The sequence below is a fragment of the Lissotriton helveticus genome, chromosome 11 (genome assembly GCF_964261635.1).
Source record: "Lissotriton helveticus chromosome 11, aLisHel1.1, whole genome shotgun sequence".
Taxonomy (NCBI): Eukaryota; Metazoa; Chordata; class Amphibia; order Caudata; family Salamandridae; genus Lissotriton; species Lissotriton helveticus.
Genome location: NC_136072.1, coordinates 1,084,293,204 through 1,084,317,952, shown reverse-complemented (window position 1 = coordinate 1,084,317,952; position 24,749 = coordinate 1,084,293,204). Strand labels below are relative to the sequence as shown.

General features: G+C 42.5%; 1 protein-coding gene across 10 annotated transcripts in view; it reads left to right on the top strand.

Annotated features, from left to right (window-relative positions):
- MSI1 (musashi RNA binding protein 1) overlaps nucleotides 1–24,749 on the top strand; it is a 174,134-nt gene that overhangs the window by 55,978 nt on the left and 93,407 nt on the right. For all 10 annotated transcript variants that reach the window (XM_078667677.1, XM_078667675.1, XM_078667674.1 and 7 more), the window contains one exon: nucleotides 12,831–12,872. In XM_078667677.1, coding sequence (XP_078523803.1) covers nucleotides 12,831–12,872 — 42 coding nt within the window. The remainder of the gene's footprint in view (nucleotides 1–12,830; nucleotides 12,873–24,749) is intronic.

The window sequence follows — 24,749 nt, the reverse complement described above, 5'->3', positions numbered from 1 at the left end:
CTGCACTCTGAATCTGCACTCTGCACTCTACATATGGTATGTTATGCTTACATACGCTCCATATATTATCCATGTATATGCCACATTTAGTTAAGAATATATGTTCTGTTTAGTTACATTACTTTGTTTGTATACCCTTTTATGCTGCTCTAAAGTTATTTCAATGGTTGAAATGTGGAGCCTGGGTAGCAGGAAGGAGAAGATAAGAGAGTGCATCGAGTGCGGACTTGTGAGCAAGCGCCTTAAGCCATCAGGATGCTACTTCAAGGCACGTAGACAGGGTCGTAATACCCAATGATACTGGTAAAGGTAGCTACAAAAAATGGCGTTAGGTTGTGCACACACCCTGCAAAGATGCGTGTAGCGCCTAAAGTCACAAGTTGAACCTGGTGTTGTTCGCTACAATAGACGATAGTTATCAGTGAGGTTTGTTCCACCATGAAACGAAAGTTGGCTGCCGAGAGTAACAAGGCAGTGCTGGGAGGGGGGCTGCGCACCAACTGAAGTGCTCTGGTTGCACGGCCTGCGGCCGTGTGAAGTGATAAGCCTTGAACAGCCTGCGGCCGTGTGAAGTGATAAGCCGTTGAAGTATGGGAGTGTGGGAGGAGTGCTGCTACGGCCTGGGGGAAGCTGGCTGGGGAGGGGGAGGAGAAATGAATGTAAGGCTGTGGGGAACAGAGTTTATGGCCCAAAAGCGCGTGCCTGTGGCCACGTGAACTTCAAGAAAACTGCAAGGAACGAAGCCCTTGGTTTGACGAGGATTTCGAGCACTTGAATTCTCGATCCCTCAATGCGCTTGCACGCATTGTAGGTCACGAGACCTAAAAAAGTGTTTGGCGGTTATTTAGTGACAGACCGCCGGTTTCGCTAGGTGGTTTGAGACCCTTGTAACCTCTCCACGCCTGCTACCCTCACACCCTTCTGTTAGGCCGGACCCTCTTGGGAGTGCGTTTTGCTGGTGTAGTGCATTTTCGATGTTTATGGGGGTTTGTATGGGTTCAGGAATTTGTTTATTGTTGACCACATCCCTCTGTTGGGATTTTTCCATGGTGTCTGTCTTAGTGCAGTGTTGTCCGCCCCCCTGAGATATGTCACCCAGTTCGGCCACCCCTTGAATGTGGCTGTGGAGGTGTCCTTCCATTTGGCTAACACTGTTTTGACTGCTGTCGTCAGGAGGAACTCCAGGAGGTTTCTGTCTTGTTGTGTGGCTATGTTTGCTGTGATGTGTGCTGTGATAATTGTGGCAAATTCTTATTTTACAGTACAGCCTAGAGCTTTGTTAATGAAGCTGAACACCTTCCCCCAGAATTTACTGACCTTACTACAGGGAAAGGTGAGGTGTGTAAGGTCTCACTTTTCTGAGCCGCAGTTTCAGCAGCAGTCGTTATCTCTCAGACCTATCCAAGCTAGGCGCGCTGGTGTCCAGAATGTTTGGTGTAATAACCAGAATTTCGTCTGTGCTAGCACTGGGGATATCATGTTTTTTGATGGGGCCGCCCAGAAGGTGTGTAGCTCTTGTTCGGTGAGTTTGGAGCCTAGTTGCGTTTCCCAATAGCCGGTGTTCTTGACATTAAGTTTGGAGGAGGCAGGGCGGAGGAGTTTGTACAAGTGCGAAACCTGGTGTCCTGCTTTGTTTATGTTTTCCATATACTGAAAGATTGAGGGTATATGCTTGGTTAGTTTCGATTTTGTTAGGGCTGTTTTGATTGCTAGGAAGTTGTATAGTTCTATGTCTGGGAGGTCGTGTCGTGTCTTCAGGCTGTTAAAGGTGTGAGGCTGCCCCTCGTCCTCCAACTGTGCTGAATAAGAGAATCCTAGCTTTCTCCATGGCTCTATGTCCAGGGGCTTCCCTCTGTATTTAATCTTGGGGTTTGCCCAGAGTGTTTCCCAGTGCGAGTTTTTGATGCTACGTTCGAGCTTCTGTTCTACCCTGAGGAGTGCCTGCGTAGTGATTTAAAATATCGGTTATTCTTTTGTGCTTGCTTGTTGGCGGTGAGGAGAGTCAAGGGATCTGTGTTGTTTAGAATGGGCTTCTCGACTGAGAGCCATGTTGAAGTGTATTGCTGGTTCGGTAGTATCCAGTGCATTCCTTGTCTCCCTATGAAGGCAGTCTGGAAAGTCCTGAGGACTGCCACGTTTAGTCCACCTAGCTTCTTCTCTAGTCTTAGTTTTGGGAAGCCTATTCTAGGTTTTTTGTCTCGCCATATGAATTTGTTTATCATTTGGTCTATCTTTCTGTGGAATTTGTCTTTGAGAGCCAGGGGGAGCATTCCTGCTAGGTAGTTTACTATGGGAGTGATCATCATCTTTACGGTGTCTATTCTCCCCCACCAGGTGATGAACTTGGGCGACCAGGTTTCCAGGAGCACTTTGATCTTTTCTAGGGTGATTTTCTCATTCTGTTCTAGAGTGATTCTTAGGCTTTTCCCAAATTGGATCCCTAGATATTTGACAAACCCTGGTTGCCAGGCTAGCCCTGAATCTCCTATTACCTCTCTGGTTGTGTGTATGTTGAGGGGTATGCATTCTGATTTATCTCTGTTGAGCTTGTATCCTGAGTGTCTAGCGTACGTCTCTATGGTGTGCATGAGTGATTGTATGGAGTGCTCGAGATCCTCCGTTAGTATGAGTAAGTCGTCCGCATAGGCTGCGAGTTTGGCTGTTGTATTGTTGATGGTTACTCCCGCTATATTTCTGTTTGTTAGGATGTCCTTAATCAGGGGTTTGAGTGCTAGTAGGAACAGCACCGGGGATAGCGGGCAGCCTTGTCTCGTACCCCGCTGGAGGCTAAATTGGCTTGATGTTGTTCCATTAATAGCTATCTGTGCTTTCGGGCTTTTGTAAAGTGCCATGACTTTCTTCGTGAATCTTTCTCCCATGTTGTGCGCTTGCATGCTCTTTTCTAGGAATTGCCAGGATACTCTGTCAAAGGCCTTTTCTGCGTCTAGCGTAATTGCTACCACCGAGTTGTATGAATTGGAGGAGTGCTCTATGACCTGGCAAAGGAGTCTTGTGTTGTCATGAGACATGCGTGTCTTTAGGTAACCTACCTGTGTATTTCCAATCAGCTGTGGGAGCACCTTGTTTAATCTTGTGGCAAGGATTTTGGCATATATCTTTCAGTCTATGTTGATTAGTGAGATGGGGCGGTAGTTTTTGGGCCACTGTGTGTCTTTGCCTTCCTTCGGTATGACTATTATGTTGGCTTGTGACATAGATTCTGTTACCCCTCCATCCCTTTCGCAGTGGTTAAAGACTTTGATCAAGACCGGAAGTAGCTGGTCTTGGAAGGTTTTATAGAAGGGGGCTGTGTATCCATCTGGCCCTGGGGCTTTGTTGTCCTTTAGGGACCTAATAGCTGTAGTGATCTTGTTGGTTTTTATGTCTTGTCCTAGTGCTTTTGCCTCCTCTTTTGTTATCTTGGGTAGGTTAAGTCTGTCTTGGTAGGCCATACAGCACTCCTGGTCCAGATTGTCGTCTCTTTTGTAGAGCTCTTGGTAGAATTCCATGAACGTGTGTAGACTATCCTTATGTCGGGTGTGTGCAATGTTGTTTGCGTCTGTGATTGTTGAGATGCAGTGTTGTCTTTGTTTATGTTTGAGATATGACGCTAGGATTTTCCCTGCCTTGTTTGCCTGACTGATGTGCACTGGGTCCCGCTAACCAAGCGCCAGTGCTCTTTTCCTAAAACAAGGTAAAATGGTCTCATTGTAATACAACTGGCGCACATGTTGGTACCCCTGTAAGTCCCTAGTAAGTGGTACTCCTGGCATCTAGGGCATGGGTACCAAAGATGGTCCCTCAGGGCTGCAGCCTGTATTATGCCAACCTAAAGGACCCCAAAACAAATTTCATGCAGGTTGCCATTGCAGACTGTGTGCCATGGTGCAAACCATGAGTGAAAACACAACATGGCACTCTTACTGGGTGCTATTCTAAAGTAGCTGCAATGAATATCTGCAAATCACCCCTACAGCAGGCCTTGTAGCCCTAAGGCAGGGTGCATTATATTACATATCACGGCGTATATGCATGAGCAGATATGCCCCTGTGCTGTATTGTTTAATTACTAGATGGCATAAGTAACCAGGGAAGCCATCTTAAGTATATATACTGGGTATGGGTCATTACGAGTTTCCCAGCTACATGATGGCTTTACTGAAACCTTTGGTGTTTGGTATCAAACATCTTGTCTGAATATATGTGTACTGTTGTAAGTACAAGATTTATTATGACATGCACCCAGAGGGCACCTTAGAGGTGGCCCCTGAAAAACCTACCACTATCTAGTGTGCTGGCCCAGTGGTCTCTGCAGAAAGAACAATTGATGGACAGAATGCAGAACAAAGTCATACATTTACCCAAGTACATAGATCTGGGCCTAAATCCATCGTTTTTTTTGCTCCCCATGCCATTCCAGTTTGAACCAAGCCATATGCAAACCAGTCTTGACCCTGCGCCCAATGGGAACAGTCCAGCCAGAACAGCCAGGCCAGGTCCTCCCTGGACTGGAAACAAGGATCCTAGGACCGGTTTCGGGGTTTCACCCCTCATCGGCCAGGATTGTGTGACTCCAGTGACATGGAGAGCACGGGACAGTGATGAATGTCCATCAACTGTGTGTCTTTTGCTTTCTTGGCCTAGTGGTCTCGACCAGCCTGCCAGTACAGTCACGTTTCTGAGCTCCTGCAAGTGAGGGCCAGCACTTTCTGAAGCCAGAAACAATGCCTGCTCCGTGCACAGTGCACCTCATTTCGGTACACTACATAGAGAGTTACCTTCCTACAGTGCGTATGACTGTGTAGGAGAAAAGTGTGAGAATGGATCTGAGTGCACTTGTGACTACATTTCGTCTTTGAAGTGGTCTGCCCCATTCAGTTTAAACCACACGGACGATGGAGCATGAAAAGGGCCCAGATTTGAAGATTACCACCCGCCCTTAAGAGGTGCAGTCTTGTATTAAGACGGGAGCGACAAAGAGCAGCCATTACAAACAGTCATAGGATATACCAGAGGAGGCAACTTGCAGGTGGCAAAGGAGCAACTGAGCAGTGGGCATTATTCAACCCACCATGATATATGCCCTAAGGGTCCAACCCATGGGGGATGAGGAGTAACTCATGGAGTGGCCACTATAAAACCCTCCATGAAATATGCCAGAGGGTTTCACCCTGGCACGGCAGATGAGCAGCCACTCTAGTTATGCTATCTCCATGGATGCCTGGACAATTCAAGCAAGGAACTGAGCAAGGCACTTCTTTGATTTATATATATTTTGTTACCATGATCACACATAACCTTTCTGCTTGTCTGCTCCTCTTCATCCCTTGACCTTTGTGAAACTACACATGGCATACTTTTTGGGTCAGGTGTTAGCTAAGTTTACTACAATTATATGTATAATGTACCTACAGGTGTTTTCAGCCAGACCCCTTCATCGATTGGTCTGTTATCGTATGATTCACGTGTATCTTTCGCCCCCTTCAGCTATTGACTAACTTCACTGTGAGTCACGCATTCCATTCTTTCATGAGGAGTAAAACCACACACCAAGGAATTCCATTCAGTGTCACAGAATTATATGCAAATGTGTGTTTTTGAGACCAACATTCTTTTTTGTTTTTAGCCACCATTGCCTGGCAGTTTCTCTATCCAAAGGCTTTGTAAAAACCATGACAAAGTAAAACAAGCATCGGCAAATACCAAAAGGCTGGAATGCCAGACCTTATGGCTTTGCCAAGTTTTTTTTTTTTTTACTGGAAGAAGAGTGATAAAATAGGATGGTGAGACATTCCTATTTTTGTGTGCATTTCAGTCTACTGTTGGTGACTGCGAGATGTAAGCATGAAGAAAAGTGTGATTATGTGTAGTACGCTTTGACCTCGAAGTTATTATGGCAAAAAAAAAATTTCTTGCTGACTTTCCTTGTTTGTTTGTATGTTCCCCTAGCGCCATGTTGTGAGGTTGTCATCTGCTCTGTCAGCTAATTTCATCGGTTGCATATTGCTGTGCGATTCGTAGTCGCCCTTCTCCTAACCTACACACTTGTTGCAGGCTTTTTAGCCTGTTCTTGAGTTCCCTTGGTTGCAGAACTGCAAAGTTGTGTGGTTACTTTTAATTTTTGCTTTTACCTTATAGCCGTGATAAAACTCAAGAGCATGTTTGTCTCAGAGTGAGACATGTGTCGGCTGTTCTTTGTTTAATTTTTCAACTAAACACAATGAACAGACAGTTAAGTGGCCTGATGAATTGGTATATTTGAAACTGTAATTATTGAAACATTTTTGTAAACGGTAATCCATGTGTATGAATGATTCCTGAAATTAACTTTTTTCTTTAAAAAATATGATCATTGGAAAGAACATGACCTTTAATCAAAAGACAGTAAGAATTATTTGGTGGAAAACATGCCATGTTCGAAGCAAGAACTGGCTTTAACTATAAGGACATTGAATGTAGTACTAAATTCCCATGTCACATGTTGATTGAAAGGCCTTTGAATTAGAACTTTCAATTGTTGAAGGCACCTCTCAATGAAATTTGGACCAGTGTCTAACTTATAAGACCTTTTTTTAGATCAAGGACACGTAAAGAGGTCATTGATAATAAAATTCTACAAGTTTGTATGATTCTCACCTTCCATCTCAACAACTTGTTTTGTGATGACCATGTACAGGTTAAACATCCTTTTGATATCCACAAGAGGGTGAATGTCGAGGTGCCCAGTACGCGGAGCTTACTCTTCAACCATTTTTTCAAATTTCCAGCTATATTAATTAAACAATAGTTTTTTTTTTTTAAGTCTAGACACAGAAGGTTCACAACAAACTTCTTTGGTGCTTCAAACTAGAGAGCCGTGATGTGGATTTTGGTGCTGATGTCCTCAGATGCTCAGACTTGGTTTGTCCGTCACGCTTATTAAAGTGAGTGCCACGTAGATGGTATTCAGAGTTTGTTGGCCTTTTATTAACATTTTTACAGTGTGCATTAGGCTACAGATAAATTGAAACGTGAAGTATTTTTGTTGCAGCTGTAGTGCCTTATCTTTACTTGTTGTACACTCACTGCTACTGGTGTGATTGTAGTGTTACACTGTGATGACTTGAAGCTGCATACTGCAGTTCTCTTATAAATTCAATTCTAGTGCTGTATCGTCTACTTCAAACTACAGAGCCGTGATGTGGATTTGGACTGGAGTTTTTTGTTTGTGTTAACTATTTGTGTTGTAGCTCAGCGTGATTAGCAGAAATCAAAACCCCGATTAATTTCGACTGGTGAAAGCTGACAATATTTATCTGGAATTTTAGTCAGATGGATTTTTGTGTGGGGATCACCAAAATCCATGGTATACCTCATTTAATAGTTGCTGTTTAACATGCATAAAGTATGTCCCACACGAAATTGATATTTTTTGGGGCGTAATAAATGTTGCACCTTGTACGGGCCACTCTTAATGAAAGCCTTAGATCCGAATGAAAAGTGATTATCTGTAGTCAAGTTCAATGGTATGGTTGCAATATCTTACTCTTTGTGTTGTGGTTTTATCATTTGTTGTTGGTGATTGTGTCCTTGAATGGCTTTACTGATTTCTTATGTATCTCTTAGGACAGTAATATGCTTATTACTTGATGGTTCGTGATGGTGTTGCTTGCTCTTTAACCAGTTGGAGATGTGTTGCATATGTGTGTGTGGCCTAACGTGTTTTGTTCTGTTTGCCTGTTGAGTTCCAGTTGTTTGTGCAATAAGTAAGGATATGATAAGCCATTCTGTCTTATTTACGTGCTGTGTTGGATTAATTAGATGTCTCTTTCTCAAGTGTTCTCAGTGTTGAGCTGGTGGAGCGATTTAGTGTGTTGCTTGGTGTCTCTTTGTAGCATGTTTGCTTTGAAAAATCATCTGTCCTTTAAACTCCTGGTTTGCTGTATCCATTTGGCCATGTATTTTTGTGAGGGAAGGTCATGTTTGCTATGACTGCAGTACTTGGCTAGGTAATGCTCTGTCTTTATAATCTTACTTCTATGTATAAATACTGTCATACGCTTCTTTTGACTGTGAGGAATTTGTATTTTTCTTTATTTGTCTGTATCTATTCCTCTTTGGCTACAATGGGGCAGTGTTGACATGGCCCTGCCACCCTTTGTAGCTGCAGTGTAAGGCTTTGCACTACATTAGTCTTCTTTGCTCCTGCAACAGCCTTTATCATTGAGTTGGTGCAGTTGATGTAGAGTTGCAGCCACAGTCCTGCAGTGAATCGCTGTGACACCCTGTGAGCTCCTTTGTAGTGAGACACACCTTTGTGTTTGCTTGTGACTGCAGGACTGTGGGATAGATTGCCATCGTATTCTGTTTTCCTCTCCACAGTGCTGTGTCCTTCCCGCTCACTGCACATCTCGGATTGCACATTGCACGTCATACATCATATTAATAGATAGTGGAGCAGCTGCCTGAAGTAAGATTGAGCTGAAAAATCAATACCAGTAATTGGCCCTAGACAAAGCGCTTCATTCATCCTATGATGCCTATGGGTGGCTCTCTTCAGAGAGACAGGGTGAACGGGACAAGAACAGAGTAGAATACATGTAGCGGGCCTTGCATCTTCAAGGCATGGTGGGAACAGGTGGCCCAACCCTACATTTATTGGTAATAACAGTTTTCAGTTTCTATCTCATATTCCCCTCTGAACTGTCCCTGGCTCAGGTACTATAACTGTATGGATGCCGAAATCCTTTGGGAAAACATAAGATAGTGACTCCTGCCTACTCCTGCCATGCTCTATGTGGCACCGGTATGTAAACACTTCAATCTGTAAATATTTGTGGCAGCTGTACGTAAACTACCTGTTCACTGGCATTGACTTTAATCACTGAGCTTTCTGTAAACCCTGCGATCTGTGACAGCTGTCTGTAAACACAGTTGTATGTTGTAGCTATCTGTAAACACGGCAGTCCATGACAGCTGTCTGTAAACACAGTTGAATGTTGTAGCTATCTGTAAACACGGCAGTCCATGACAGGTGTCTGTAAACACAGTTGTATGTTGTAGCTATCTGTAAACACGGCAGTCCATGACAGCTGTTTGTAAACACAGTTGAATGTTGTAGCTACCTGTAAACACTACAGTCTGTGACAGCTATCTGTAAACACAGTTGTGTTGTGTGTTGCAGCTATCTATAAACACAGTTGTGTGTTGCAGCTATCTGTGAAAACTGGTCCGTGAAAGCTGTCTGTAAGCACAGTTGTATGTTGTAGCTAGCTGTAAACACAGTTGTATGTTGTAGCTATCTGTAAACACGGCAGTCCATGACAGCTGTCTGTAAACACAGTTGTATGTTGTAGCTATCTGTAAACACGGCAGTCCATGACAGCTGTCTGTAAACACAGTTGTATGTTGTACCTATCTGTAAGCACTGTGTTCCGTGGCAGATATCTGTAAACACGACAGTCCATGACAGCTGTCTGTAAACACAGTTGTATGTTGTAGCTATCTGTAAACACAGTTGTATGTTGTAGCTATCTGTAAACCTGGCAGTCCACGACAGCTACCTGTAAACACAGATGTATGTTGTAGCTATCTGTAAACACAGCAGTCCATGACAGCTGTCTGTAAACACAGTTGTATGTTGTAGCTATCTGTAAACACGGCAGTCCATGACAGCTGTCTGTAAACACAGTTGTATGTTGTAGCTATCTGTAAGCAATGTGTTCCGTGGCAGATATCTGTAAACACTGCGGTCCGTGACAGCTGTCTGTAAGCACTGCGGTCCGTGACAGCTGTCTGTAAACACAGTAGTATGTTGCAGCTATCTGTAAACTCTGCGGAGCGTGACAGGTATATGTAAGCACAGTTGTATGTTGCAGCTATTTGTAAGCACTGCGGACTGTGACACATGTCCCTTGCGGCTGGATATTTGCAGGCAGCTATCAGAGAGAAGAGTGTTATAGACGGCTGCCACAGACAATAGGGTTTACAGAAAATCTTCATAAAATAGAGCGTTTACAGACATGTTTCACAGGTGCTAGCCCTTTACAAACAGCTGGGTGTGAACACTGCTTTGGATGACTGCTGCCTGTCAATTTGCATTCAGTTCCAAAAGATCTCTAGCACTTTTGTTCCTTTTTTTCAGTACTTGGAGAGTCTAAATGCCCTGGTTGTGTCTGCTATCTGCCCGCCGCTGGCTGTGACAGTTTACTAAAAATAACCGTTCTCTGATATAGTTGTCTAGAAGCAGCCTCCTGTCTGTGAAATCTGCCTGTGTTGACACTGCTGTCTTGACAGCTCCATGTAATACATTGCACTTTCGGCCACCCACATTTATAAATTCTGCTCTCTGCGCTTATCACACACTATTTGCAGTAACTGCCTGTAAGTACTGCTCTTTGTGACAGTTACCTGTAAACATTGAATCTCTCTCAAAATTGTTAATGGCAAACATTTAGTAACTTTCTGTCACATGTCTTACTAATGTTTCGTCTAAATGTCTTATTAGTGTTTTGTCTGAATGCTGCTTTTCTGTGATCACTATTTACTCTGTCCTCAGAATAGACAACAGAACATTTAAAAATGTTGTGTCTTCCTGTAAAAACTACCATCTGTAAACACTACTTACTGTTACTGCTGTGTAAATACTCTGGTTTCAGGGATTAATACATTGTGTAAACATTATTCTCCCTTTGATGGCACCTGCAAATACTCTGCTCCCTGCCCTTTGTCTCTGGTGCCTTGTTTCGGTTTTCTTTAATGTCTGGTGCTTTTGACAGCACCTGTAAACATCATGCTTGGTGCGCACCATTTGTAAACAGTCTGCTGTCTGTTTTGGTTCTCCGCCTTCATCTGTGAATGCTCTACCTTCTTGCAGTTAGTTGACTCTAAAAGATGTGCTGTCTGTGACCGCAGCTAGGACTAATCTGCTCAAACTGTACTCAATCAATCATTCAGAGGTTTATATAGCGTGGCTACTCACCCATAAGGGTCTCGAGGCACTAAGGTAGGGGGTTGTGGGGCCGGGGTGGGTGGCTACTAATCCGTCTAAGCACTGGAGTTCAGTCGAAAAGCTAGGTCTTGAGATCCTTGCTGAATTGGGTCAGCGACAGGGATTGCCTGAGGTCTGCCCTTGTCAGCTACCTTTAAAGGGCCTCATTTATTAAGGTAAACCATATCCTTTAATGCGTGGAGACTAGCCCGTCGTACAGATACTACTAGTAACATACCTTTGTGAATAGCGAATAATCATAAACTTACACAAAAGTGTACATTTACCCATGTGAATCAGACCCCTAAATGTAGTTCTCAGCAACTGTAAACATTGTACTCTAATCCTGTGTGACATAACCTGTACGTGTCCCGTCCTGATTCAGGTGTGGGCTATCATTTGCAAATTTTATGCTTAAGACGAGCCAGCTGTAAATATTTTCAGTTACTGATATGTTCTATAAATGCAAATGCCCTGCTGTCTGCCTGTGGTGTTTGTAAACATTCTGATTGCAATAACTGCCTCCTTTTAACCCCTTCGGTGCTCATGACGAGCTCAGCTCGTCATGGCATATACCTCTCAGGTGCTCGTCATGACCACACCCGTTTTTATTGCTGTCCAGCACAGTAGAAGAATATCATCAGCAGCGATGTGGCTAAGAACTGTGCTTGAAAAGGGCACCCCTTTTATGTCTGCTCTACGTAAATACAAACATTCCAGTGCCTGCGATTGCCATTTGTAGGTGTTGTGTTTGAAAAGGGTTACTTGTAAACAATCTTCTTGTTACTGTACTCTGGCTCAGGATTTAGCTTAACTGTCTACCCTGGGTTTCTGTGGTGATCACTTCTAAATAGTGTGCCTTGAGGAGGGCCTCCTGCAAATAGTTCCATGCAGACTTCTCCGGCGAGTAACTCGTGAACTACTGGTAGATATCCACCTACCTCTTAAGTGGCTCTCTAGTGTGCAGCCCAGCTTACTAAATTAAACTCTTTTGCTCGGTTGAATGAATATATGTATACCTAAATGGAAATTTGTATATTCAAAACGAGAATGTGTGTATTTTAAGAATCAATAAACTGATGTTTGGAGAAAAACGGTTGAATAGCCAAATTATGTTTAAAGCTGATATTTGAGTAATAGATAATTCCTTGTTGGGAAAACTTTTTATTAACACTAAATTGGTGCCAGGGGCATTACAGCTCTGGCTTTTATGAGTTACCCTTCTAGAGGCGAAATATTGACAAATTTACGTTACTGTTGGTCATCACATCTCAAACACTAAGGCGATTACTGCTGGCATTCTTGCATATGGTGGCTACTAATGTAATCTTGCCTGATTCGGTCACTAAAACAACTCTATCACTATTAGTAGCTCATGATGGTTTTCATTGAATAGCTCTTACTACAGCAAAGGTTTGGAGATCTCTGGTCTAATGTTTGTTGCAGTTCTTTCCGAATGTAATGTTCTTTGCCAGACGCTAGTAGGCTACCATTTCTCTCTAGCTGTGTTCCTGTCAGCCATCTTTAAGTATCCTTACTCCAACCCACACCTGTTAACCAAGTATTGTATGTTGCTTGTGTTGTACATGGCCTTAGTGCTTGAGTCATCTGCAAACATTGTTATGCTTTGCTAGACCTGTGTGTCATATATAAAATGGCTGTCAGGTTCCTTTAAACACAATTTTGTCGCTCCCAACTACTGTCTTTTATGATGCTAGGCTTTGTGTACTTCCTACTTCACCTGTCTGTCAAGAGACAGAAAGCTCCATTTACTATATTTGCTTAAAACTGTATAGTTCGTTTTGAATTTTACTCTCTGTTGCTGCCATTTGTAACATTTTCCTCTTTGGCTGTCTTTTAGATCGATCCCAAGGTGGCATTTCCTCGTCGAGCGCAGCCCAAGGTAAGTGATGATTGCGTCTCTAACCAGTTTAATGTGTAGCAAGGCGCCATCCCTCAGCTACTCGTAATTGAGTTAATGCAGTTATATGTACTTGTGGGCAGTACCAAAGGTTTGCTTCAGCTCGATTTTAGGACGCCTGGAGAGCACTAGTTAAAATACAAGAAGGGCAAACATTTATGGCATTTAATTTACTGTGTGTAGCAAACTATCCCCATAAAACCGTCCAGGGGTGACCGTCAAGAACCTGAATCTGATGCAGAAGGTTCAGAATGCAGCAGCAAGGCTGATTCTGAACATTCCTAGGCGAGCTTCAGTGTGGGAAGCCTTGAAGAAACTCCATTGGCTCCCCATACAAGCTAGAGTGACTTTTAAGGCCCTATGCTTTGGATACCGGATTTTCCATCAAAAGGAGCCTACGTTTTTGCTCCCGCTTATGACGGTATATCAACCTGCTCGTAACCTGAGATCATTGGGCACAGCCAAAGTGATGGGGTCCAGGGTACGTGAGGCCCGAGCTGGAGGGAGGTATTTTCGCCTGCAGGCGGCTAAGGCATGGAATGACCTGCTTTTGGATCTACGGATGTGTTCATCTGAAACTCTCACGAAAAAATTAAAAACCTGGCTGTTTCAGCGCTCGTTTGGAGGTCGGAAGTAGTGCCTCAGGCTGAGTGGCAGTCTGGGGCATTGTTAATGTTGCTGGCTTGGTTGGGGTCAGGGACTGGTGGTGTTCTAGCGCGGGGACACTCCGGTCGGAGTAACCAGGCGCTTTATAAGCTAAATAATAATAATGTCTGAAGGATAGAAATTCATGGTAAATTAGCATGCATCAATGCACTAAAATCTTATGTCTGCCCCATAAATTTGAATTCTTCAGTTCTCATTTTTTGATAAAAATAAAACTTTGCAAAAATAATTCAATTTACCGGTGTGAGTTTTCCACTGTTTTTAACTTGAGCTCTTATGCCATCTACTAGTCACAATACCCTATTTTTAAAAATTCATGTTGAAAGTGTATGTCTTGTCAGGAAGTTTGAACACATTTGTTCTCCCGCCAACACTTTTTTGCAGTTGCATGGATAATTTGTGAAATGTGTTGGCCTTAGCTCCTTGATAGATAGTATTTAGAAGACCTCCTAATTTTACACGTTTTTGAAAAAACAATCTTTTGACACTTCTATCCAGTTTTAGATCATAATGTGAACAACCAAGAGGTTTGTTCTGTGGGCGTCTACAATAACCTGTTTGAGTCAATCCGCATTTTCGCCTAATAGGTAGCAAAATATAATATTTTAACTTTTTTGAAATCCCTGGAAAAACACAGCTTGCCTTATTCTAGGAGCGAGTTAATGTGTTCTTCTGACTTCAGGCGTAGCATATGCAAGGTCAGACAGCTGATGGTGGGGTTCCCCTTGGTTCTGCGTCGATATGGTGGTAGGCTGATGTGTGCATTTTCACATTATTGCTCGATTACTTCAACATCTATTTTTGCCTAAAAGAAGGGACCTATGTTGCTTTTATCTGTATTGTACTTGATCTCGTCTTGACTGAATTACTTTAGCGTGGACACCTGCAGCCTGTCTTCCGTTTTGGGCGTAATTTAGAGTTTGTCTGGCAGAGGTAAGTTTGCAGTATGGCGGAGAACTTTACCCGTGCCATACTGAGACGGCTCTGACTGTCAAATCTTGAGTTGTCCGTCGGAACCATGGACAACTCTAAACATCCGCAGGAACCGCTGTCACAGTGGTTCCTGTCAATGTTGTAAAAGTTTGACGCGCAGCTTCATCAAACACGATGGCCGCCTGCATAGAGGCTGTGGAGGATATGAGTGGTGAGAGTGAGTGTCACAGAATTACCAGACTGTACCTTCGAGGTTATGCTAGGTCTGCTCAGCATTCTAGTGGTGTGCTTGAGCATCCATAAATGAGAGCACACACATCCTCCAAATCAGTGCACAGCAACTCGGCAATGCTGGCTGTCATTGCCCATGTGCTGGTATTCCTGAAAGACTGAATGATTACTGTAGCGTGTTATTTGCATGCATGGGGGTGCTAAAGGATTTCACAATTTTTCTTTGCCGTTGTCTACAGTGTACCCTATGCAGAATATTTCCCAGGCAGCATCACCACTCCACTAAATGGCTTTGATGTAGTGTTGTTCAAGTGAAGGGGTAGTACGTTTAAAATAACTATCTAAATAGATCTAGAATGTGTGTTGTGTGGCGAACGTGCCATTGAATTGGCAGTGCTTTGCCGATTATGTGACTTTTGGTGCTGTGTTGTATGGGGAGCCTGTCTAGTGTGTTTTGTTCGATAAAAACAAATTAAAGCTGTAACTGAAAAGGTAACGAGTGTGTAGGGAGTACTGTTGGGTCGAAGATGCTGGTAAATGTCAAATGTTAGTGGATTATGGCTTATTGGAAGTGTGTTGGGTGCATCTTGGTATGCCCTATCTATTTTTTTTACTGATTGGACATTTTGTTCTCCATCGCTGCTAGTGTGGGCTGCATGGCCTTCTCGTCTGTCACTAATTGATAATCTTGACTCAGCCCTGTGCAGAGTATACTTTTGTGCCCAGACCAACCAGTTTGTTTATTCATGTTTCCTTCGATTTGATTTAATTTAGGACCCGCATCTTGGGTTTGGTCTTCACATCTTAGCCACATTGCATTGATCTTTATTTCGTCTCCACATTTTTGTGTTCTTTGATGTCTGGTTACTTCATCTACAGTTAGTTGTAGATGTCTCATAGTGCACTATAATAGTCTTAAATTCATGCGGGGATTTTATATTGTTTTTTTAATGTATTTTCCCCCTGCTGAAGTAATTTTTCTTCTTTCTCTGTCTCTCTTTCTCTATCTTTCGCCCTTTCCCTCCCGCCGTCTCTTTCACTCGGCCTATCTCTCTCTCTCACACACACACTGACACACACACACACGCACACGCACACACAGACACATACATGCCACCCAACCCCCTTTTGTATCGGGCGGTGAAGAGAAATGTGCACTGAGGCATAGGTGTGGGGGGAGCGAATATTTAAGGACCCCAGGAGCTTGGATCAGGCTGGAGCGGATAAACTCTTGGGAGGGGGAAGCTATGCAGCAGGTAGCCCTGGAGATTGGAGTTGGGCGGCCAAGCGGAATGGGGTTAATTCCATTAAGTAGTCTGGTAACAGAAGGTGCTTTAGTGAAGGAGCAGGCTGTTGTGCAAACCCCAGATTAGCTCTTTACTTCTTAGGTTAATTAGTGCCATGTGTCCCTCTCCAATGCAAGCCCTGGCAGTGTGTTGTTGGGCTCTGTAGTTTGCTGCAGCTTACCCATTGTGTGACTGGTGGTTAGAGCTTTCCTGTGCTTTTACAGGGAGCTCCATGTCTTATTGTGTTGTCTTTTGCACAGCTTGCTTACAGGTCGTAGCAGCACAGTTACTTCTTTTCCAGGAGCTGATTGGCTGATGGCTAGAATATTATGCTTTGTACTTTAGGGGCCATAAGTGATATTCTGACTATAGGTTTTCAGCCTCTTGAAGAAAGAACAGAGAGAGCCCTTGGATCTGCTTCAAGTTGCCCCAGCGTGAGTGACTGCTGGTGGTATCTGAAAATTGGACTGCCTTAGTCAAGGGGGATTGACAGTGTATCCAGAACTGAATAATTGTACTAGCTCAGTCTGTGGGAGGCATGGACGAGCAGATCGGGGATGGAGTACATTATGCAAGTGTAATGGATTGGTGGGTCAAAGTAAATGAGGAGCGGAGTTTGATTTACCTTTGGTCGGCTACATATTACATTTCTGGTCCCTCTGCTAGATCTGTTTCTGCTTCCGGAACAGCTTGCGAGTTGGGTTTAAAGAAAGATTTGATAGTGATCTATTTCTTATATGCTATCGCTTAGTTCATAGATGTCAATTCTGCTAAAGAATTTGGCTTGTCCTCTTCCCTACATAATTGACTTCAGGAAGACTGTTCCTGTACAGATACTGTCTTCATATCCTAATTCTGTTGCATTTATATAAAGCAGTGACAGTCCTGCCAGATCAGTTCCGTGGAAGCAAGGTACCAGCCGCAACGCTTTGAGGGATGTTTTCAAGCAGTGGCAAATCAGTGGATAGATTACATGATCGGGGGTTCTTACCTGCTTTCATATTTTGCTTTAGTAGGTTATAGTCTAAACACTGATATTTCCTTGAATTGCTTGCTGAAAAATACAAGGTGTGTAGTTTCAGCTCTCTGGACTTAGTCTTCTGTCCTGTTTTGTTGTTGACTTTATAATGATTTTGGTTTTCAGTGATAATTCTTTTGCTGTTCCTCATCCTTGCCAGCTCTTTCCTGTGGACTACGGGTTCCTGGTGTTTAGTTGGGGGTCCTAAATGTGCTGAAGGTCATAATTTAAGCCTCTTGCCTTATTACATTTCTTTTTATTCCAGCAGATGCTGACACGTGGTGCTAAGAGATAGCTATATCTGACTTTTCTGCACCAGAATTTGTCATTGCTACTTTCTACCAGGGTGGCCCGAGTTGTTGTTACCTTGCCCTCAGAGGCATACTGGTTGGTGCATGCAAGTGTGGGAGAAAAATGCGTTTGTTGGTGTGGCTTGTACCTAGACTGGATGGTGTTTGTTTAGTGACTGGAGAAGTGCTCCAGCTGTAAAGCTGAAAAGTGTAGCAGGAACGTGTGGATGCTTGTGAAGGACATCATGTAGAGAAGATGCTCCCTTGGCGTAAGGAGCATAGTAGAGAAGACGTGGTGAGGAGGCTAATAGCTTGTGAGTGCAGGATTTAGCATGTGGCCTGTGCATGTATGTAGGGGACATGCAAAAAGACCAGAGATGTGCTTCGATCCTAGGACAACATGTGAACGGGGTAGATGGTTAGTATTTTAGAAAGGGTATATGCTGGATCTGTGTGTGGGGCATTACAGAAAAGGGGATTGGGTGTGACTGCGTGGTGTAAATAGGTACTTTGTATGAGGGTCAGAGATGTGCTCGACAGTGATGCAGCTAGCAGCTTTGCAGCTAAGACGTAGGAAGAATTGGCCAAATTGGTAACTGTTGATTGGCAAGAAGTTCAGTTTATTCCTTCAAAGTATTGTGACTCTGGTGGCCCAGGTGTATGGGATGGGCTACTGAGCCAAAAGACTGGATATTGTGAAGGGTCTAAAGATGGACAATATGACACATAAGTACATGCTTCATAATCCAAATCAACACTAGAAACAGAGATCTGAATATTGCTGTGTATGATCGAGACGTGGTGGGTAATGTCACATTATCTTGTTTTTGCAACGCAAGTATCAGTAGATCTCAAAAAGAAAAGTAGCTTTCTGGCGTTCCACCTTGCTTATTGTTTGTAGGCCGATTCAGTACTGCTTAAGGGTACGTATATGGGTTACCTTTTAAGAGATGAATCCCAGCGAGTGCCCAGAGCAAGTATAGCCTCGTTTGTTGTAGTGCTGATGTGTGAGACTCTCACGGGATCATAGCTGTTGCTACTTTCTGTCATGTCAATCAAATGTGAGCCAGGATAATGAACTTATGCATAATTTATCAAATGAACATTCAATGTTACCTCTGTGTCGTCCCAGGCTCTAAATCCGATGAGTTGGAATTTCCATACTGTATTTTCATCCTCGTACATTTGCTTGGCCACAGTCGACCGACTCACTTTGAAGAATGAAGCATTTTGTGATTGACTGAGAAGCCACCTCTTAGAGCTATTTCCGTAGTCTCCTCTGTTGATATCGGAAGCTGACGATGAAGTTTTGAGTAACATGTGGCAGAGATCTCTCCCAGTCCACAAACCTCAATCGGATTTTTGTTAATGGCCTTTTCATAATGACAGAAAAATATGATGCCTTGGTCAGGCCTGATTGTTGGCTTGTTAGCACATGACGGTAGATCAAGATTGGGAAATGTAAAATACAGATGCTAGCAAAGGCAGGTGGATGAATTAGTGTGTGAAGAAGAGGACTCTATGGTTGAAATGGAAAGTTGAAAGTGCAGAAAGATGGACAGATAGGATTGGGAGAATGATCAAAGTTTGGAAAGCGTGGCGGATACACAAATTATGACTTTACACCTAACCGCGTAAAAAGAGGCCATGGGTAGAGTTACAATAACAAAGTTAGGGTAGCAAACGATGGATAGACTACTCAGTAAATGGTATGGGCAAAAGATATGGATTGAATGGCATCTAAATGTGATTCAGAAAGGGTGAATGAGGAGGAACTTGGGCAACTGTCAGGAGGATGAGGATTATTTAAGATGAAGGAATATTTGAATAAGGGTCTGATTATGTCTTAGGTGGTGCAACGCCGTGTCTGCCCTGCCGCTGCATCGCCAAAACCGTGGTCGGACCGCCAGCTACCCAGATTAGGATTTTCCTTCTATCTAGCTGGCTTTTTTTTTAACTTTCTCACGGCGATGCCTTAAAAATGGTAACCACAATGGGAACGCCGTGCAGGAACTGGTGTGCATGCACACAGGGGACACATGTTGCGCCCTCTTAGTTGCATCCACTTCCTCTCTGCCGCGGTTTTCATGGTGGTGGAACTGCCATGAAAACCCAGGTGGAGAGGAAACTTGTAATCTGCTTGGCGTGACCGTGGCGGTCGTACCAAGCATTTTACTGCTTCATGACCGCAGCAACAACACCAGGGAACGGAGGCTGCGGCGGGGCCATGGCGGTTCAACTGCCCAACTCACAATATGGCAGTCGGGAGAATGCCAATGCTGTGCCCCGCAAGTCTGGCGGTTTGTGGACTGCCAGACTCATAATCGGGGCCTAGGATTGCTATCTTAATAGTGCATTAAGAATTCAGGTATGGGCCAGTATTTCACCCGCATTAGTTATGGTACAAAGACATGCTATGATTACTTTGGCCCGATGGTATAGTCTAAATTGGTCTCGTAACAGATATGTGTTTTACAGAACTAGTTTGGTTCGCTGTGTGTCCTCCGAAGGGTCCTGTCCTTAGGACTATTTGTATTGCACATCCATGTGCTTTCCATTGGAGATGGAATTAGGATGAGGCATGATGGGTGACCTGTTCCAAGGGTCGGTGTTGTTATGTATAGAAATGCATATAAACAGCAGATGAGGACGCTAATTGTGTCTTCTGTCCAATTCCCTGTATGTTACAACAATGCTGGGTGTTTTGTATCTGCTGCCATTTTTTGGAGACTTGCTTCTACTCTGTCATGGCCTTTTCGAAGTATGTGAAAGTGTTAGCATGTACGCATAACTGTATATGTAAACCAGCATTGGCAAGGCCAATAGATCTAGCCTTCTTCGCAAGCCTGTGTAAAGATTAAAAAAAGTGTATGCACATAATAAAAGAAAAAAAAGAAAACATGCAGCCATATAAGAGTGGTTGCCATGCATGCGATTCAAATGTATACATTAAAAAAAATTCTCTGATGTGGCCATTTTAATAGTGATTTATTTTTTAAAATAACAAGCCGTTTAGTTACACCATGCATTTTAGTTTTGTTATTTGTGAAGGAAGCTTGAGAAAAGCACCACTTCACCAGGCATGGTAGCTACAGTGTGACTATCTTTATAACAGCAGCTTTAAAATGGAGACTGAAAATGAATCACTGTCTAACAAATAAATCTGACGTTCCGGCAAAAACAAAAATAGCCAGCACTTAAAGTTAGTAAAAAAAACACACACTTTGAGCCAGCTGGGTCACTAAAGAGAAAGGAACTACTTTTTAAATGGGTGCCATCAATGTGCACAGACTGTACGCAGTCAAAAAAGTGAAGGCAGCTAATAGGAAAAAAATCCTGCTGACAAAAAGCACCTCTGTATAGGCATATAATGCATGTATTGGGAAAACCAATAGTCAGCAAGACATCTCTAAAGCTGTCTCAAAGGCCAGACTTAGAAATGTACATAAAACGCACTTTAATGTACAGTTTGCTTCTTGGCTGTTCCTGCTTCATGGATGTTCGTAGTAATAAGTCAATACCTAGAAATTCACCCATATGCTTAGAGCTACCCTAAAACAGTTAGTGCCTCGTGTGTACACTACCATTTGAGTTATCAATGACATTCTTTCAAGTAAACCAACGTACAGAATGGCGGAGCTGTAAGTGGGCCGGCTACCTCTGGGTCTCAGACCCGGTAGTAATTTAAAACGGACATTGAAAAGGGTCCCTATCAGGCCCTGTATTCATGTCCTTAGCTTTACTGGTAAAAACACTCATCGATTTCTGAACAGTTGATGTAACATACATTGAGGTAACCCATGTTGGCGATTTAGTTCCTGTTTATATTTTACATGTTTTATTTAATCTTGTATTTCCTAAGGCTGTTGGCTGGTTCAAGGATGTTTTGTTTTTGTATTTTCCAGTAAGCATATTACTCTTGAAGAGTGCACACTTTGAACTGAGTCAACTCCAGGTATTTATAACGGACCTTTATTTAGAGTTCTGGAGTGGAGGCTGATGGCAGTGCACGTTTCTCACTGTGTCTGTCAGTGAGTAAGAAAGGTGTTCAGAATACATTGTCATCCAATCCTTGGCCTCTCTGCAGAGCACACAGAGCAATGGTCATGTGCTCCATTTGCAAATGTAATGCTGGGGAAATGTGTGTAAAAGACGTACACAGGTGCCAAAATATTGTCACGATGAAAGTAAAAGAAAACACAGGGGCATATTTACAATAAGTGGCACATCCCTGCATGTCAACAGGGATGCGCCACTTATTGTGCGCCATGCCTCCGCCACCATGGATGCGCCGCATTTACAATGCGGCGCACCATGGGGCAAGAACGGCACAGATGCGTCACGCATCTGTGCCGTAAAAGTGACGCATTGCTAGAGTTTCATCGCAAGCGCGATGCAGCTCCAGCAATGCTCTGGGGGGCCGTATCTTGTTAATGCTGCGGCAATCCTTACGCCTGCTTCAAGCAGGCGCAGGGTTTTGACGCAGCATTGGCCTAAAAGTGACTGAGTGAAATCTTGTAGATTTCACTCAGCCACTTTTAGGAGGCGTTCCTGCGCAGGAATGCCCCCCCCCCCTGCGCAGGAATGCCTCCTTATGGCGCAGGGCTTTACAACGTGACGCATTCCCAGATGCGTCACGTTGTTAATACCCCGCACCATGGCGCATCTTTTGCGCCGCCGCCAATTCACAAAAGTGACGCAACGGCGGCGCAAAAGAGGCGCAAGGTGCTTGTAAATCTGCCCCACAGTGCTTACAGGTCAGAGGGTGCATTTGGAGGATGATGTCGTGAAGAAGATGAGAGGAAGTGCATTCAGGAAAGGTTGAATGAAGGTGCTGAAGAGGAAAAAGAGGAGGTGTAAGATATGCAGCTGAAGGAGGTGTGAAGAGAAAAAGTGGGTACATGTCTAACATACAATGAACATAAAAGGAGTAATTGAGACATTTTGAAGACCACTACCCCGGGCCTGAGTAATGTTTAATTCACAGTCTCACAATTTCAGAATTGAAACATTTCCAATATAACTTATTCAGTGCAAAATCATTGCTATTACTCATTTACCCTAAACGACTAACAACCATTGAAAAAGCCAATAGTCCTGACTGTGTTTAACTGTACATATGTAACAACGACCCCCTGAATAATCGATTCTAATAACTCCTAGGTCAGGGAAAAACAGCATATGAAAGATAACAACCTAGGCAATTACAACTGGCATTTGTCATATAGATTTGGGCAGAGAGGAACAAACAAATTATATTTCACATTCAATTATTTATTAGTATATTCAATTTAAAACATAAAATGCATGTAAAGAATTATATTTTTCCAATATCAACATATCAATACAATTCAACAATAGAGTATCATCACGAATTTACATGGACACAAAATGATTAAAAAACAGGAGTTTAAAAAGGTGGCACAATTCACGACGCGCGTTTCGGCGACCAGCGCCTTTTTCAGGAGTAGCCACGTACTACAAAATCGCAATATGTTATCAGCTCAACAGGATATGGAGCCAATAGTCTTTTCATTCACGGATAATTAAAATAGGTAATATCTTAATTTTTGATGTTGATAGTTCCTCCACGAGACTTCAGATATATCGATTTTTCATGATCACAGACATTTCTGTTTTTATTCCTCGTGACTAGCGTTCTTATATAGGCGATGTTATAATATCTTCTGTCAAATTTATGGATAAGTTCACGATTGAATTTAGATTTGCGGTGTTTTTCCAACCATCGAGAAACCTGACAGTTTTCAAAGTTATGATGTACCTCCGGAATAGAAAGTTGATAAAAGAGGCGCTCTGCGCCGTAGCAAAATAGAAGGGGAACAACCTCCTGATATGAGGGTAATTTCCAGTATTTAACCGCCAGTTAGAGATACGGTTCGAAGGTACCGGAGGCGGGAACTGCTTGCTTCTTCGTTTAAAAGGTGGTCATCCCCTTTTATCAACTATCTATTCCGGAGGTACATCATAACTTTGAAAACTGTCAGGTTTCTCGATGGTTGGAAAAACACAGCAAATCTAAATTCAATCGTGAACTTATCCATAAATTTGACAGAAGATATTATAACATCGCCTATATAAGAACGCTAGTCACGAGGAATAAAACAGAAATGTCTTTGATCATGAAAAATCGATATATCTGAAGTCTCGTGGAGGAACTATCAACATCAAAAATTAAGATATTACCTATTTTAATTATCCGTGAATGAAAAGACTATTGGCTCCATATCCTGTTAAGCTGATAACATATAGCGATTTTGTAGTACGTGGCTACTCCTGAAGAAGGTGCTGGTCGCCGAAACGTGCGTCGTGAATTGTGCCACCTTTTTAAACTCCTGTTTTTTAATCATTTTGTGTCCATGTAAATTCGTGATGATACTCTATTGTTGAATTGTATTGATATGTTGATATTTGAAAAATATAATTCTTTACATGCATTTTATGTTTTAAATTGAATATACTAATAAATAATTGAATGTGAAATATAATTTGTTTGTTCCTCTCTGCCCAAATCTATATGACAAATGCCAGTTGTAATTGCCTAGGTTGTTATCTTTCATATGCTGTGTTTAACTGTACGTCAGTCGGTGTGTATTCATTGTATTATCATTAAGATATTATACTATTGAAAGAAAATCCTTGTAGGATTCTTTGAAATATCCAGCGAGAATATACTAACAAGTTTGTCGAGAATACAAAAGCTGTTTTATCTCTTGTCACCCTGTCTTTTCATTAATTTCTTAGTAGGAAAGAGTACTTCTAGGACACTCGCACACGTGAATCAGACCATCTTCATTATTCTCGCACTTAAGACACAATATTTAGAATTGACACTTAGGGGAACATTTAAGTAAACATATACTTTATATTGTTTTTCAAATGCTGCACTTTATGGCCACTTTGTCTTCTGTTTGATGGACTAACTGTGAAAATATATGAATTTATTTGAAAATACTAGTATAAACATTATTTTCACTGCTGTGTGCTCTTCACCTCACTGGTGCACTGAGATAATTTCTTTAATATATCTAAACAAGAACATCGTAGCATACTAGTCAGAGGTCTTAACAGTTGTGTCCATAATTAGCGTACATTTTTCAAAAAATAAAATCATTCGAAAATGTAAAAGCGATCGAATGAATATCTAATCATCCTGTTTATCTGAAAAAAAAGTATTCCCTCGCACAATACGTCCTGAATATTAGTATCACTTTCAGAAATATAAAAAGTAATTGCAGGTATTTATAAGCTGTCTCTCTGTCTCCAAATGCTCTAAATGATAGGAATGTACTTTCTTGGAAGACAAATTCACTCATCACAAGTTTTAAGAGGTTCACTTCTTATACACATGATCTATTATACTGAGAATTTAATATCTATTATACCAAATTGTTATGTGTGACTATAAATCTGCGTA